This window comes from Aristolochia californica, unplaced genomic scaffold (assembly GCF_029961685.1).
Source record: "Aristolochia californica isolate CCGP_79_NKW_82.1479 unplaced genomic scaffold, dmAriCali1.0.hap1 SCAF_14, whole genome shotgun sequence".
Classification (NCBI taxonomy): Eukaryota; Viridiplantae; Streptophyta; class Magnoliopsida; order Piperales; family Aristolochiaceae; genus Aristolochia; species Aristolochia californica.
In genome coordinates, this window is record NW_027181815.1 from 6,956,458 (window position 1) to 6,973,169 (window position 16,712).

The 16,712-nt window shown below is 39.3% G+C and overlaps 1 protein-coding gene across 4 annotated transcripts; it reads right to left on the reverse strand.

The window, feature by feature from the left end:
• Nucleotides 1-4,695: 4,695 nt before the first annotated feature.
• Nucleotides 4,696-16,538, reverse strand: LOC137950036 (protein WHAT'S THIS FACTOR 9, mitochondrial-like). Of its 4 annotated transcripts, none has more exons than XM_068796378.1 (2): nt 16,316-16,538; nt 4,696-6,354 (listed from the first exon to the last, which is right to left on the reverse strand). In XM_068796378.1, the coding sequence occupies exon 2, from the start codon at nt 6,254-6,256 to the stop codon at nt 4,802-4,804; it is 1,455 nt and encodes a 484-aa protein (XP_068652479.1). In that variant the 5' UTR covers nt 6,257-6,354; nt 16,316-16,538; the 3' UTR covers nt 4,696-4,801. The 4 variants fall into 4 exon arrangements, 3 of the variants coding, with proteins under 3 accessions (XP_068652479.1, XP_068652481.1, XP_068652482.1); XM_068796380.1 differs by having other exon boundaries at nt 4,696-6,363; XM_068796381.1 differs by having other exon boundaries at nt 16,308-16,538.
• Between the last annotated feature and the right edge of the window lie 174 nt (nt 16,539-16,712).

The following is a 16,712-nucleotide window of genomic DNA, read 5'->3' on the forward strand; positions in this document are numbered from 1 at the left end:
GATTTTTAAAATCTAAAATAATTTTTAAAATTTTTTTAATCGATGATAAAAGGTATTACATGGATGACAACGCGGTTTGCCATGTTATATTTTAAACTGTGGGGTTTTTTTTGTCATTTAATGACATGGCATCTTACTTGGGTGATGAATGGCAGTCGATGTGTCAATCGACTCACCGAGTGCTGATGTACCATGATGACATAACGACGCGTAATCGATCAAAGTCTACGTGTCACTTTTGACTGTACATATGTATAGTTGACCGGTCAAAGTTTGGTATTTCTCTAATTAAGTTCAAACAATCGTCATTCATCTAATTAACTTTTAAAAATTGGGAAAAACCCTAAATTTCTCTTATTTGAATTGTAAGAAGTAACGAGAAGTAAGTTATTATTAATGTTTATACTTAATTTTTAAATAATTTCGTTTCTTTTACAAATGCATAATTTGTAAGACTAAAACTTCTCCGAAATGAATAAAAATGTCTACATAATTTCGTTTTAAACATATTGAAAGGCGGGTAACTCAGGATATATACCACCCAAATTATTAGGTCTACTGGACTGAGCATCTGCTGTGGATGTCGCAAACTAAGTCTTTATCAAGACTAGTTCTGGATGAAACAATTTTGTTTGATTTGTGTAGTAGGTTATTGTCTGCATATCGGCTGAATCCAATTGGATGGCTGGTCAAGTTTAAATTTAGAAGGTTGTACATCGGTCCATAATCAACTAGATGAAGTCAACTGGTTTGAATATGAAATAGAGTTAGGCATCTTATCTTTACTGTCTTCCAATCGTGCTACCATCTTTTGCACCGTTCATACGGGTCAATGGTTTGAAACATGCTTGATGGGTTTCCATTCAGATGACTTTTCAAGCTGAACTAGCAACTTGTAACTTTCAAAGATCTTGCGCCAATCACCCAGATCGTATTTCATATCTGGGAAATCAAGACAGCACGGCTAAGATATTGGAGAGTTCAATCAAGTAATTATAACTGCACTTGGTTGTTTTATTGAAATGCTGGTTTCTGAGTAAAAACCAGCAGCTCTCCTATATTCGCACACTCGCATTCTTTCAGTCAAACAGACTCCTGACTCGTGAGTCTCCAGTCCCGAGTGCTGTGTGTTGATCGATCACCGACGTCCCTGTTTGTTTTATTTGCACGTCAAAAGCTGAGTCTGTTTCTTTACAAACCAACTACGACTGGAATAGACCAGGAACAAAGAATCAATCAGTCTTCTGCTGAGATTGGAACCACTACTCAAGCGAGCAGAGAATAAACACAGGAGAAACGGAAAAGGCCCAGGTAAAGCAGGTAGGGGACCAAGGGGACCACAGTGCCGTGTCCAGATTTGCTGCTCGATGGTCTCATTTCATATTATGCAAGATTATACTCTTTGAATTTCTCCCTTTTAGACCAGCTGTGCCATGGACCATATTATTGTTTCTAGAACCTTAGTTCGCGCACTGCAACCCACAAGTTCATTGAACTCAATTTTGACTTGACTGTGGTCAGTGATTCTGTCTTTTTTGCTTGAATCGGAAACTTGAACATGCAAAATTCTTCTGCATTGGAAAAGAGAAAAAGGAAAAGAAACAGATGTGCCAATATTTTCTTGTCTTTGGACCATAACAGTAGTAACTGTTGATTTTAGATGAGGTCGATTTAATCAGAGACAAAAAAAGGGGAAGAGTGAAGAGAGAAAGAAATGCCAAGGAAGAAGAGAGAAAGAGAGAGGAGAGAGGGACGATTTGCATGAGAGGAGATAAGTGGACGTGGAGAATGGGAGGATTAGGATTTTGAGAGTTTTCCCTAATCTTCCCCCTTTAACCTTTATTTATATGTGTAAATGAGTAATATTTATATTAATACCTTTTACCCTAAATAGTGTGGAATACGGAGAAGAAATTAAGAACTTTTACATTAATGCTACTATAAATAAACTACCTTATTGTGTTATAATCTTAGTATAACCCTTTTTTTTTCTTACAATGAATATATCATTGATTATAATTTTGTCCGTGAAAAAAGACACCACAGTATACCTCAAAGTTCACCATATTCTTATTATTGATTAACTCGCCGACATATTTACCAAACCGCTCTCTCACAATTGGCTCTATATCATTAGCAACAAGTTGAATGTGTGCTTTGTCTCTCGATTCAGCTTGAGATGGGCAAGCACTCCTATGAAAGGCTCACAACATAAATCTTAGCCTCACCATGCATGTCCACGGTCTCATTCTATGAAAGAACCTACTTGACCTAACCATGCACGTTTACCATCTCATTCTATGCAAAAACCAACACAACCATGAGTCATGTATGTACACCTCATCACTCCATGCAAAAGACAAAATCAACTTCCACATGTATTGATTAAGAGTGATATTTATATAATTTATAATTACGGAGATCTCATCTCCTAAACTAAGGGATAAGGATAAATACAAATTGAAGATAATTCCTTCATCGTCTAAATGATAACTACCGTTGCTTAAAATACTTTGGATAACGTTTCTACCAATTTGTAATTAGTAATTCGTAATTGTTTAAGTTAATGTCCTTCTTGAAAGGAAAATAATGATACGATGATAAAGAAGAAGCCGGCATTGTAACGTCAGGCCGGGGTCATGCTGTGACGTCTGCTGAGCGAATGCTGGAAAAAGTTGTCGGCTCTTTATGTTCACAGTGCACACAGTGGAGATGTGCGGATGAACTGTTGAGAATTAATAATTCCTCCATGGTCTTTTTTTCGCAAGAACATCAGGTCCCAAATAATTCCATTTCAAAGGAGATGCTTATACGGGAGACGGATGGAACTGAGGAAGAACTAGGAAGGAAGCAGAACGGACTTAGAAAGCCGAACTCTTTTATGGTTTTTTCTTCTTCTTCTTTTTTACTTGAAATGGATATGAAATGAAATTAGAAAGTCAGAATCGAATGGCGATAAACCCAAATAAGACGGGGAAAACCGCGCTCGCCGCTTACCACCCTGAATCGGACATATGAACGGGAAGAGGCAACATCAAGGGTATCATCGGATAAGATCTAGTAAAACGTAACGGAGAGGCGACATCAAGGGTATCAGAGAACATACTTCTCGATATCGGATAAGATCTAGTTAGACGTAACGGAGAGAATACATACAAATCACCTTCTACACGGTGGAAAGCAGCCTCGCTGGTGCTCTTATGATGCAACTAAAGCTTAATTACAACTAAGATGAAGAACGGTTTGGTCTGTTCGAGGGATCGTTGTTGAAAAGGAATTCAAAGTCATCGCGGATGCTTGAGATAGTATTCTTTAACACCTCACCTCTCTTTGGCGGCAGTCTCGCTGCTGCCGACTGTCCCCCAGCTTCTTCACCTGTTTGGGCCCCTTTCTTCTGAGCCGCTCGAGCTTCTTTGCGTTTCTGAGAATCCATCTCTCCCAAACTTCCCTTCCTCTCTGGTGCTGTGACTGGTTTCGAGTAGAAGAGTGAAAAAAAAAAATGGAATTAAAGAGCTTGAGAGAACTGCAGCTCCTTTATGGTTCCGGCGGCCGGGGCCACCACGTCCTGTTGTTTTTTGTTCGTACCAAAGTTTAACCGTTGCTTACTTAACCCCCAGGGTCATTTATTACTAGAGGCACAATTCAGGAAGTCTCCTGACTTAAACTATTTTCTTTCGTGAGAAGGTCGTAAGTTAATTCCCTGTTCGTCTCCTTCGCATTGAAAAGTGGATGTCGGTTCAGACTTTTACACTGCATAATTGGGACTCTGTTCTGTCTTTGATATCGACTAATAAAATGCTGGAAAAGTAAAAAGGAAGCCTCGGCAGTCGGCACTGCACTGGATAAAACAAAACGAAACGGGCAAAGCAATTTGGTTTCTTTCGTCTTCTTCCTCCTTTACTGGTGAGTGGAGAATCTTCGACATGCTTGGCTTCCAATGAAGACGATGCCGTGTCAAAGTTAAAAAGAGATTACCTGCCCAGGCCACTGAGTGCAATTACTATTTTTCTTTAAAAAAAGAAAAAAAAATGTGCTCTGTCATCTGCCATGTCATTGGTTTTGCCTACGTGGATTTATACATGGACCCAATTATTGGTTACATATTCTCCATCTGCCATATCCCAAATAATTTTGACTGATAAAAAAATAAAAAAATTCAAACATTTATTTTAAAAAGAAAAGCTTATTGTTTTTATTATAGACTACGTTAAAAGACATGAGGATCAACTTTCCCTCGTTAGAGATAAGAGTTAAAAAAAAGGAAATTTTTTAGTCTTGTGATTAGGAAGAAGATTAAGCAATTCCTTTCTGTAAACTATAAAGTAGGACGGAAGACTTCCTATGACTATGGGGAGGCAAAAATGACGGAATTCCGTGCGTGTTCCTTCGAAAGAGGAACTCCTTGACGAGCCAACTTTAGTAACGCTCAATTGTGGCAAACCTTAAACTTTGACGTTTATAAATTAACACAGAAAAAACCACGTTAGTGCTTTTGTAGCCTGCTCCGTGGGATTCCTATGCAAGTTGTCTTTTCTTTCCCTAGCCAGGTTTTGGAAATAACGGGCAAGAAGGCCTTACCCTGTGTTCCATATCACAGTATTCAGGCACATAACACAGAGTTCCCCGAGTCCGGACTTGTGTTCAAAACCTGTGGTTAGAGAATTTTAAACTTACCATGAAAACTGAGACACCAGGTGATGTAAAAATTAAAATAAAAGTTCGAAATTTGGTACAGCATAAATGTATCATCTTCCCTGATGTTTCCAAATGCCGCAAATATTTTGGCCTTGATCTAGTATCGCTACCCTGTAAGCACTTTCGAATTTCTTGATTGGGTTTTACCAAAACTTTGCATTCTGTTGCCACCACCACGATTAGCATTTCCAATCGGAGCTGCCTTGGATACTCGCACTCTTTGTCTCCTGAGGTCGTCATGTCTTCTCATCTCTTCTCTTGGTCCCCTACTAACCCGGGTACTCTGCCTGGCACCCATTTCCTCCTCTTCATCCTCCTCTTCACTCGAACCATCAAATGATCCACTGGAATATCCCTCTTCATCATCATCTTCCTCACTGCCCATGTGGTTATCCTCAATGCCTTCCAAAGCATCAACCCTGGTACGTTTTGAGTTAGGTGCTGAAGCACGAGTCGCCGTTTTAGCAGTGTTCCTGCCCTTATTCATGAGGTGTATGTAATGGTATCTTAAACCCATCAAAGGATGTTTCTTAACCAACAAATCTCTCTTGTAAGCTTCCCTTAGAACAACTGTATGGGTCCGAATCTTGTTAGAAACGTAGAAAATGCCTGGGTGATGTGTAAATGCCCTCTTAAATCCAGATCGGAGCCCCCAATGCTCCCCAAGGAAGAACATAGTCTCCCTCTCTGCCTTCTTTGCAACAAATAGATGAAAAAGCTCATGCAAGAGACCCACCGACCACTTCTCACCAAGATCACTTTTTGGGTTCAGATGGGTCCCATCTTCATATGGTGTAATATAAGGCAATTTCTGCCACTCATCCACCCATTTCTTCACTTTTTTATCCATTTCAAAGCCTCGTGAGTATTGAAGGGGGAAGGCAAGAGGCATCCCCCTCTTATAGTCAGTGATGGTACTAATGGCAGACCTCTCCATGGCAGATACAGCAAGATCCTTGTTCCACCAGACAAGGTCAAGGACAAGCTCTTCAGGAGAGCCTTGACGTTGGAGTGGGCAGACATCAAAATAGTCAGGGAATTCAGGAAGTAGAGACAGCAGATAATCATCAGGAAGACCCAAATCCCATTTGAGGCTATCAACAACAGAGAGAGGAAGCTTCTTGTGCGGTGTGAGCATAAGGAGTTTGAGGAGGCGATCAGCTGTCTCAAAGCGGCAATTCTCGTAGATGGATTGTTCATCTTGATGAAGAGCAAGGGCTTCAGGAGTGAGGCGAACATGAGGTCGACGGTAATCAGTGGGGCTTGGGTACTCGACAAAAATAGTTGGGTACTTTCGTATGAAATCAATGGCCCTGGTGGGGAGGGCCAGTTGAGGTTTATGCTCAGCCACCACAGAAACAGGGAGGGATTTGGAGGGCTCAGAGAAGATGAAATTTTTTAGAGCAATCAAGCAACGGAGATTCTTTTCCTTCTCAACAGCATGATCAAGACCACGGTCTCGCACCCATTTGACCTTCACCTCCACAAAAGTTGCATTTTGAAGGTAGAGGTAGCTTTGTCTTTGATGGCAGTGCAAACAGCGAAACACATATTGCATCATAATCAACTACGAATGAACTAGCATGCAGAACTTGAAGGCATCATATCTTTCTTCTTCTCCACAGTGGCAGCAACAACTCTTTACAAACAGATGGCAATCTGCAATCACTAGGCCCACATTGCACATCAATTTGGATCAGATGATATAATCAGTTATCTAATTTGTATAATTTGTAACCACTAATTAATCAGCCAGTATAAATCTGAAATAGTGCAAATAATACTAAGATGGGCCACAATAAATAAAAAAAAGTAATCTAGCATACTATTATGATGATAGTAAGCACCAAATGAAACCAAGTGCCCATGCTAAATGAGTTTTCAACACCTAATGGCTCATGACTAGTCATGAAATCCTCCAGACCTATTATTACTACTTGTTGGGTAGGAAATGCTAACAGAATCTAAGCACTTTAATGGTTGAATCGGGGAAGAGGATGCACATCAAAACATGTGGAAGCAGGAAGTAGCATACAGAAGAAAGCAATTATGTTTCTCAAATTTTACTTTCTAAACTGAAATCTAGGTGCGCTCTGAAATCTAGATGTGCTCTGAAATGTATTCTTACTATATTTTAATGGTAATTTCAGAAAATCCAAAGTGGTTTCCAAACCTAAGTTAAAACCCTTACCTATATATTTCCTCTAGAGAGAAGAAGGAAGAAAGAAAGAAGAAGAAGAAGAAAAGAGAAGGAAGAGAGGGCAAGTGTGCTTGAGGCAGCACATGTTGAGACTCAAAATCGAGCCCCCTTTCTCAATTAAATACCACTTTGAGTAAAATCGATACAAGATTATATAAATGCCCTTTATAACTTAAACCTTCACAAATTTAACGAAACTTGGACTATAGACTTCTAACATGATATATAGCTTATTGCCACTTCAAGAACTGAATATCAGGAAGAAGCAAATGACTAAAATAGACTACTACTAGACGAATGACTAGAAGGAAATGACGCTCTTATTTGCTTCCCAAGCTTACATGACTCACACAGGAAATCAAATTTAGATGGCAAGGCAGGAATTAAATGAGATAACTTAACTAGTGAAGGATGTTTTAGTCGAAGATGCCACTAGAAGGGTGTAACACCTACAATAAATGCAAAAGAAACATAATGGGACGAATCCTCCAAGAGATAAAGTCCATCTCTCTCATGCCCTGAACCAACCATCCTCCTCGTCTGGAGGTCCTACAAAACAATATGAGTAGGGTAGAAAATTTCTGAGTAGTTAAAAGAATTTGTAACCCAACTAACAGAAAGAAGATTAATAGGAAATTTGGGAACTAATAAAACTGAATTTAGGAGTGCAGAATAGGTTGAATGGAGGCTACTCCACTAACCAATAAGGATGAGCCATCAGTAAGTGTAACATGTTTACATGGTAAGGCTTGACTCAAATTGGAAAAAAAATAAGACATACCTAACATGTATGAGTATGTACCAGAATCGATAACCCAAGTAGACACTGGACCCACATGTAAAGCAGATTCACCTAATTTACCTAAAGCGGTTATAGTTGAAGAAGTGGAGTGTGGTGTGAACGTAGAAGATGAAATCAATTGGGCCATCCTTTGGAGTAATTGTTATCTCATCTAGAGTACTGTGCACAATATCGACTACATAAGCTATGGAATTTTCAATGTTTCTAAGAACAGTGGAGTTTGCCCATACTGGTTTACGAAACTTCTCCTAACATTTATCTGAAAAAATGTTTGGTATGCCACAATGTACACACCATCTGTCACCTCTACCCTCATCATTGCCTCTACCACGACCAGAACTATGGCAGCCTCGTCTTCTACTACCTCCACCACGAGGTACAGTTCGTAGTGACTGCAAAGTCATATAGGCTCTGTTAAATTAGGTCCAAGGCCCTATCCCAAAATGACTAGCCAACTTAGGACCAAAAAGGCCCTTCTTTCTTCTTTATAATCAGGGTTTAAGTGGAATTTTATAATAGGACAAAAATGCCCCTCAATACTCAAAATTACATATCTCCTAAAATACATGTCTAAATTGAATGAAAATTTAACTAGAGATAAAATAAGACATTCTCTATCTAATAGCCATACTATAAAAGAAAAATGTAATATTGAAAATATAAGAAATGACCAAAATACCCCTGAACTTGTATTTTAACAATCCCCCTCAAACTGGAGAGTAGATATCAAACAATCTCAGCTTGTCACTAACGGATACATGTTCACGTCTCCCCAAAGGCTTGGTAAATATATCTCCCAACTGGTCTAAAGACTTTACATAAGGAGCTACCACCTTCCCCTGCATAACTGCATCTCTAATGAAGTGGCAGTCAACCTCTATATGTTTCGTTCTTTCATGGAATACAGGGTTGCTGGCAATAAAAATGGTTGCCTGGTTATCACAATTCATAACCATAGGGTTAGGTAACATAAAACCAAACTCAATTAGCACAAACTTAATCCACATAAGCTCACTAACTGTATGAGCCATTGCTCGATACCCGGCCTCTGCACTGGACTCTGGCAGTGCATAAGTTGACATCAACTTCCCTTCAAACTGAGAATTTCCCCATACTTCGAGTTAAGGATGAGTGATGAACACTAGTATTGGGAAATTCTCAGTTTGAAGGGAAGCTGATGTCAACTTATGCACTGCCAGAGTCCAATGCAGAGGCCGAGTATCAAGCAATGGCTCATACAAAATCTGTGTTTCTTGAGTTTAGTTCTATGTTACCTGACCCTATGGTTATGAATTGTGATAACCAGGCAGCCATTTTTATTCTTTATAATCAGGGTTTAAGTGAAATTTTACAATAGGACAAAAATGCCCCTCAATACTCAAAATTACATATCTCCTAAAATACATGTCTAAATTGAATGAAAATTTAACGAGAGATAAAATAAGACATTCTCTATCTAATAGCCGTACTATAAGAGAAAAATGTAATATTGAAAATATAAGAAATGACCAAAATACCCCTGAACTTGTATTTTAACAAGCTCTACTAGGGGTGTTCGGTGAATTTCGACTTGATGAGTGTGTTTTTGCATTGTTCTAGTCATCTGCAATGGAATTAGTTTGATTAATTTGTAAATGTTATAGAATGTTGTTGAATAATTTTGAAGTGCTATGGAATGATCTTGCCATGTGGTGAGGAGATTCGGATGGCTTATAAATATCCATCACGCGGTTTTTTAAGTGGTTGTTTGTGTTTCCATGTGTCCCTAGTTACTATGACGGGTAAAGGTTGTCTGATAAAGTTTTTTCCATGAGGACCATCTCGGATTTAGATTATAAATGGCTGGAAGAAGACAACATACTATTCGATCATATGAAATTTGGACCTTCGGTGAAACGAGGGAAGAGGAAAGGGGGAAGAAGGAATTTTAGGGTTTTAAATAATATGCTGACATGGTGCCACAGTGGACAGGTTTCAGTGATGTGGCAAGTTGAACGAGTCACATGGATTTCAAACTTTGAAATCCGGTAGTTTGGGAAATAAGTGTTGGAATTTGATATCTTGGTAAATAGGATTTTCAAATCCTAGTAACCCTTATGATAAATAAAGTTTCGTCGTTTCCTTTTTTGGGTATCGGGCTCAATTGAGAGAAAGAAGGTACAAGGAAAAAGTCGACCAAAAATAGAGAAAGGGTGAAATCAAAGAGGAGAAGCCCCTGGCTAGAGAGAACATTGGGAAGTTTTGCTGCCACCGCCGTTGCTACCACTGTCGCACCACCAATTCCGTTTCCGGTCATCAGCGTGTCTTGAGGTAGGTTTGAGAGAAAGAAAGAGGGGTTGCCATCCCTGCTTCCCTTCCTGAACTGTGTAGTTCACATTGGAGAAGTCTCTCTTTCCTGCTGCATCCAACATAAGTCTCAGACAGATAGTTGATGCATCCTTTGAGTTGAACTGCTGAATTTGCAAACCAAATCCCTTTTAAAATGATAACAGCTCCATAGCATATGTAAGATATTTTCGTAGCCCAACAGTCTGTAGTAGTTTTTGTGTCATCCATTTTCAGTTGTAGCCTTGCACCAACATTTATCAAAATGGAAGCAAAATAAATAAAAACATAATAAGAATAGTTATGCCACTTGCTCAGTTGGTCCTTGTTTCCTTCTCTGGTAGGCAGGAAGATTTCTTACAGTAGGTCTACATCATTAACTATCAGTATTTGAGTGGGCCAACATGTGACCTTCAGAGCTTCACTCATCCTATTATTTTGTCAGACTGTACCATAATATGTGTTTGTTAAAATGTCTACTGACATGTTGTAAAATGACTTTAGTATGGAAGAAACCAACGATTGTATACTTATTTAAAATTTTTGTGTGAGGAAAGTTATTAAAAGTTCACCTTTACCCGGACAGGGAACCCTTGTCAACATTATTCTATTGGTATATCAGTTTTGTCTATAGAGAAGTTAATGCCTCCTTTTGTTTATTTTTCAGTAGTGAATAGGGAAGACCTATTTATTTCTGACAGTATGTTCTGCTAATATCATAGTATTTTTTACTCAATAAACAGGATGTTTTTTAATGATACATATTTTAATGTCTGGTGGCATTTTGTGAAGTTGGATCATTTTGCTTCTTCAATTTCTTCAATTTCTTGTTCTCATTGGCATCCTCCTGTTTATATTTGAAGATGGTAATATTTTACTGGATTTTGGTGGACTTCCTGGTTATAGAATAAGAGAGGTATTAGAACTATGCAAGGGTATTTTAATTATTTCCTTCTTCCTGATATTCAGTTCTTGAATTAGCAATAGTCTATATATATCATGTTAGAAATTTATAGTGCAAGTTTGATTAAATTCTGAATAATATTGAGTGAGTTATGAAGATTTAAGTTATAAAGGGCATTTATGTAATCTTGTATCAATTTCACTGACGTGGTACTAAGTAGAGAAAGGGGATTGATTTGGAATCTCAACGTGTGCAACCTCAAGCACACTTGCCCTCTCTTCGTTCTTTTTTCTTCTTCTCTCTTCTTCTTTTTTCTAAAGCTTGCACTTTTACATGATATCAGAGGAGTGAGGTCCCTATGAAAGGCTTTCTAGGTTCTCTTTTTTCTTCTCTTTCAAGGTTTCATCTAATTCAAAAAAGAAGATTTCCATAATTCTGACTGATTGAAGTTAAAAGGTTTGATTTTTCTTCTTTTCCTACTGCCATAACCTTAGTTTTCGGTTTCACTGCTAAATAGAGCAGTTCTATGTTAAGATTGTGCCCGAGAGGGTTATATGTAAGGTTAAGTACCTATGTCTTCTGCTCCTAACAGGCCGATCTTTTGGGTAGTATTAGCTAGGTACCTAACATTTGGTATCAGAGCTGGCGCTACATCCCGAGTTCGACTCCCGCGCGAAGCGTCTGTGTATGTTAATCCCGGGCGTCCCGATAGTTGCGTGTGATTAATCCCGGCCGACGGCTGCGTGTATTAATCCCGGCCGACGTGGTCGTCGGCTCGTGAAGGTGGGTGTCCTGTTATGGTCCTGGGGTTAAGTACCTATGTCTTCCGCTCCTAGCAGGCCGGTCTTTTGGATAGTATTGGCTAGGTGCTTAACATTATAATAGTGGGTTTCTCCCAATTTCTGCCTGTGCAGGCCTCTATACCATGCCTACTGCTTACATCACTTGTTTGGAAGGTGATGTCATCCTCATTTGTCCAATTTTTTTATGGATTTGGCTAGAATTGGATATATTGCCTACCAAATTGGCCGCTTATACTTGAGTTGAAGTTTTTTACTACCCAAAGTGGTCTAGTGTGGGACCCACATAGCCTGTGCATATCTTGTTGTATAGGGTTACATGATCTTTTGAGACATAATTGTTTGGATCAGATATGGCTGATTCTGGTGAAGTGTTTACCCCTACCAAAGGGCCAGAGAAATGGGAAAGATACAATTGTGATTACTATTAAGAAACTAAATGGACAAAACTATTTAAGTAGGTCAAAATCAGTTCGGATGTATCTGAAAGCCAAGAGGAGGACAAACTACATAAGAGTTAATCCTTCTGTTTCGGTAAATGATGACGGGGAAGCAGAAGACATGTGATGACTTGACTACTCAATATCATGGATTTCAGGCTTAGGAGCTGAATAATGAATTGTGAAACAGTCATAGAGATGTGAATATCTCTCGAGTCTATGAATGCTCAGGAGAGTAACTTGTCCAAAATTTATGAAGTATATGCCAAGTTATTCAGGTTGGAAAGGGGTGACGAGAAAGTTATTTATTACTACAGTGAGCTGCAAAGTATATTACAACAGATCAATATTTGTCATCCTTTTACTACTGATGAAAAGGAGCTTCAAGTACTTATGTAGTCAAGCTTTTGGATGGACTGAGGTTGGAATATGACGCGATTTGAACTCAATACTTGCCTCAGATGATGTTCCCTCTCTTTCTAATACCTTTAATAGAGTCATGCATTCAGAATCTGCTGTGATTATACTTGGTAAAGAAATAACTCCCACTAATGTTGTTACCCTTAATATTCAACATGCACCAAATCAATTCGAGTCCACCAGTGGTCATGGTGGAGGTAGTAGAAGACGAGACTGCCATAGTTTTGGTCGTGGTAGAGGCAAAGATTAGGGTAGAGGTGATAGATGGTGCGTACATTGTGGACATACCAAACATTTTTCAGATAAATGTTAGGAGAAGTTTGGTAAACCAGTATGGACAAACTCCACTGTTCTTAGGAACAATGAAAATTCCATAGCTCATGTCCCTCTTAATTTGCCTATCTAACCATTCAAGAGCGCAAAACTTCAACTGTATCGGTAGGTCCAGGATTTCCATGAGGGCTTCGAATCAATTATTTCCGACATTACCATCTTTAGGTTTGACAGCATCACTAAATACCGTGGCGATTTCCTTCATTGCATCCATGAATATGCAAGTGTCATCAGTGGACATTTCGGTTCTCTTTTTACGACGAGTTGAAGTTGACTGGTTACCACTTTGAGACTGATCAGGCGCCGACTCATTCCCGCTAAGGAATGATGGAGTATCCCTACCTAAATCGACATCCTCGAGCATGTCCAAGGGTGAATGTAACTCACGTTGGACATCATTGCACATCTCTACGCTAGTTTGACTTATTGTCCCCATAGCTATTGAGTTTCCCCCTACCAAAGCCAATTTGTCGTAAAGCGGGCACCCTTCACGTCTATACTGCTCAGCATCTTTATACTCCTACAAGAAAGAAACATCTTTTAGACCTCTTGGAATAGAGTTCTAATAATACGAAAAACATACAAAATGTTTTGCAGTTTAGCATGATTTACTGACCATGTTGTAATCTTGCCATACAGAATAACATGCAGAACTCGTTGTGGTTGCATCCCAGCCAAACCCACTAGTGTTGAGACAGCTCGATACTGTTTGGTAAGTTTTCTTCTATGATCTTGTTTGATTCTTTAATCTGCTCAACAGTTTTTTTATTAACTGCGTCTTCATTGAACCTATTGACACAGTCCATATACACCTCATGCTTCCAAACCCCATTGGGCAAGTTGTTCCCCATATTGACTTGCTCAACCAAGAGATCGAACATTTTGTTGTCATCCTCAAAGGTCCAAATATCATATGATCGAGCAGTTTGCTATCTTCTTTCAGCCATTTATAATCTAAATCCGAAATGGTCCTCATGGAAAAAACTTTATCAGACAACCTTTACCCGTCATAGTAACTAGGGACACATGGAAACACAAATAACCACTTTAAAAAAAAAAACACGTGGTGGATATTTATAAGTCATCCGAATCTCCTCACCACATGGCAAGATCATTCCATAGCACCTCAAAATTATTCAACAACATTCTATAAAATTTACAAATTCATCAAACTAAATCCATTACAGGTGACTAGAACAATGCAAAAACACACTCATCAAGTCCAAATTCACCAAACACCCCTGGTAGAGCCCTATATAACTTCACAGTCACTACGAACCGTACCTCGTCAGATGGGGATTGGGTTTCGTTGGCTAATGGACGCCCGTGTAGGCGACTCAGCCTAGTTTGAACTGGACTCAACCCACCCATTAGCCCCATATACCATAAACCCTAAACCCACCCTCCATTAGCCCCTAAACCCTAAACCCTAACTCTAATAGCCCCTAAACCCTAAACCTAACTTTTATTAACCCTGAACCCTAACTCCATCAGCCCCTAAACCCTTAACCCTAACCCTAATTCCAGAACCTAACCCCTAAATTTTTTACACTAAATCCCCTAAAAGCCCTAAACCCTATAACCCCAAACTCTAAACCCCTAAACCCTAACTTCTATTAACCTTATCTTGACCGCGCTTTAAAAAAAAAAAAAAACTCTAAACAGTAAATACCATAAACCCTAAATACCCTAAACCCTAAACCCGAAATTATACCCTATAAAGACGAAATTGAACCCTAAATACCATAAACCCTAACCCTATATCCCAAAATTATGTAGAAACTAAACAATAAATACAAATACCGCACACGGAAATTAAGATTAAATCAAATACAACAGTAAATTAATTAAAAAAAATTAGGGTTTAGGGTTACCTTCTGAAATTTGGCGAAAACCGAAACCCAATGGGGAAATCAAGGGAAATCGAAATAGAATCAAAGAAATTGATGCTGGAATGTGGAAATCGAACCCGAAATGGATTAAATCGAAGGAAATCGGAAGGATTTTTAGGGGAAAAGAGAAGAGCGAGAGGGAGAAGGGAGAGGGAGCCCGAGAGTGACAAGGAGAAGAGATGAGAAGAAGATGAAGGGAGAAGAGATGCAAAGACGATGAGAAGGGAGAAGAGATACGAAGACAACGAAGGGAGAAGAAGCCGAAGGTAGATGAGAGGAAGAAGAGAGCGGGAGAAAAAAAATTCGGGGGAGGAAGGCTGAGAGGGAGAAGAGAGCAAGAGAGAAAAAAAATTTCGGGGGAGGAAAGACACATCCCAAACAATGGCTTCAAGTGGATGATTCACAATTTTGGGCTGAATCCTGATTCCACAATTTTAGCCTAAGACAATTACCTACGTTTTTCAGATGACACTGGCACTGGTGCACCACTAACAGCTTCATTGAATGAACTATGTAATGCAGGTGAACTTCATCTGCTCTTCAATGTTGAGTAACACCCCTTACAGTTACAACCACTTTCATTTCAAGTAAATCAGGCAGACCACTTGAGTGAATTTACAACAAACCTCACTAACAAAGAATCCTCCTCATCTCCATAAAACTTCACAAAGAATCATATATGCTTCATTTTTTCTCCTTAAACCTCCGAAATGAACAACACATTCTGTTTCATTCCCTCTCTCATCGTTGCCAATGATTCAAACTAGGCTAAAGGTTGAAAGAAAGCTCTGACATTGGTCTGTTTCACCACACTTGAGCATATCAAGCTCGAAGTCACCAATCCAGCATCAATGCAGCATATCAAGCACTTTGTCAACAACCCAGCAGCTTGATAAGTACCCATTTCCGTGCTTGATGTACTTCTCAATGTCTACTTACAAAGCCTTTTTTTTTTTGGCAAATTTCCGTCCACAACACAGGCTACACGGGAAATATATAACCATCAAACAACATGAGCCACTTGTTAGAAGGGCAATGAGACAACCTACTTTTGCACAAAAATGTTTAAAATCAAGCAAAGAGAACCAACATGAACCAAACAGAAACATTTCGAATAGTATGCACTGAGAACATACTACAAAATTAAGCAAAGAGAACCAAATGTTCCCCAAATTTAAAATCGTGACTTCTCCAGGTACGATTGAGTAAGAAAAAACAGAAACATTTCGAATAGTATGCACTGAGAACAGACAAATTCAAAATAAAAGTACCTGGTGATGGAATGGGAAGACCATCACTGGAAGAAAACCTCCGGTTTTATAAACGAAAAAACGGTTTGAAATGTGGAAGAAATACAGACAGTTTTAAGCAGCATCAAAAGCAAAAGGGAAACAAATCTTATACGAAAAATAAAATGAGAGGCAGGAGGAAACAAATTCCGAACCAGGAAGAACAATTTAGCCTCATACATTCGAATTCCAGGAAGAACAGTTTACCCTGATACCTTCGAATCAAGATGGTGTAGGAGACAGTGCTCGCGGGAGATAGATGCTGTAAAGAATAGCTGGGGACGGCGAGAGAAGATTGCTGGGGAGAGAGGTTGCAGAGAGGGGGAAAGAAATCGCGGAAGGTCGTCTGAAACAGTGCTGCTCGCAGAAGGAAGGTCGTCCGTGGCACGAAGCGTTGGGGACGGCGAGAGAAAGAGAAGAGGTTCCAACAGGAGGGGGGGGGGGGGGAGTGGTGGTAAGGTTGCGGAAGGGTTTCAGAGCTCGACCCGAGTGAATTCACTGTGACTCGGGTTTATGCGTAAAACGGGGGAGAGTGAATTACATTGTAGGTATTGAACTTTAGCTTCAAATTCATTTTAATTATTTAACTTCAACTTTAAATTTATTTTAATT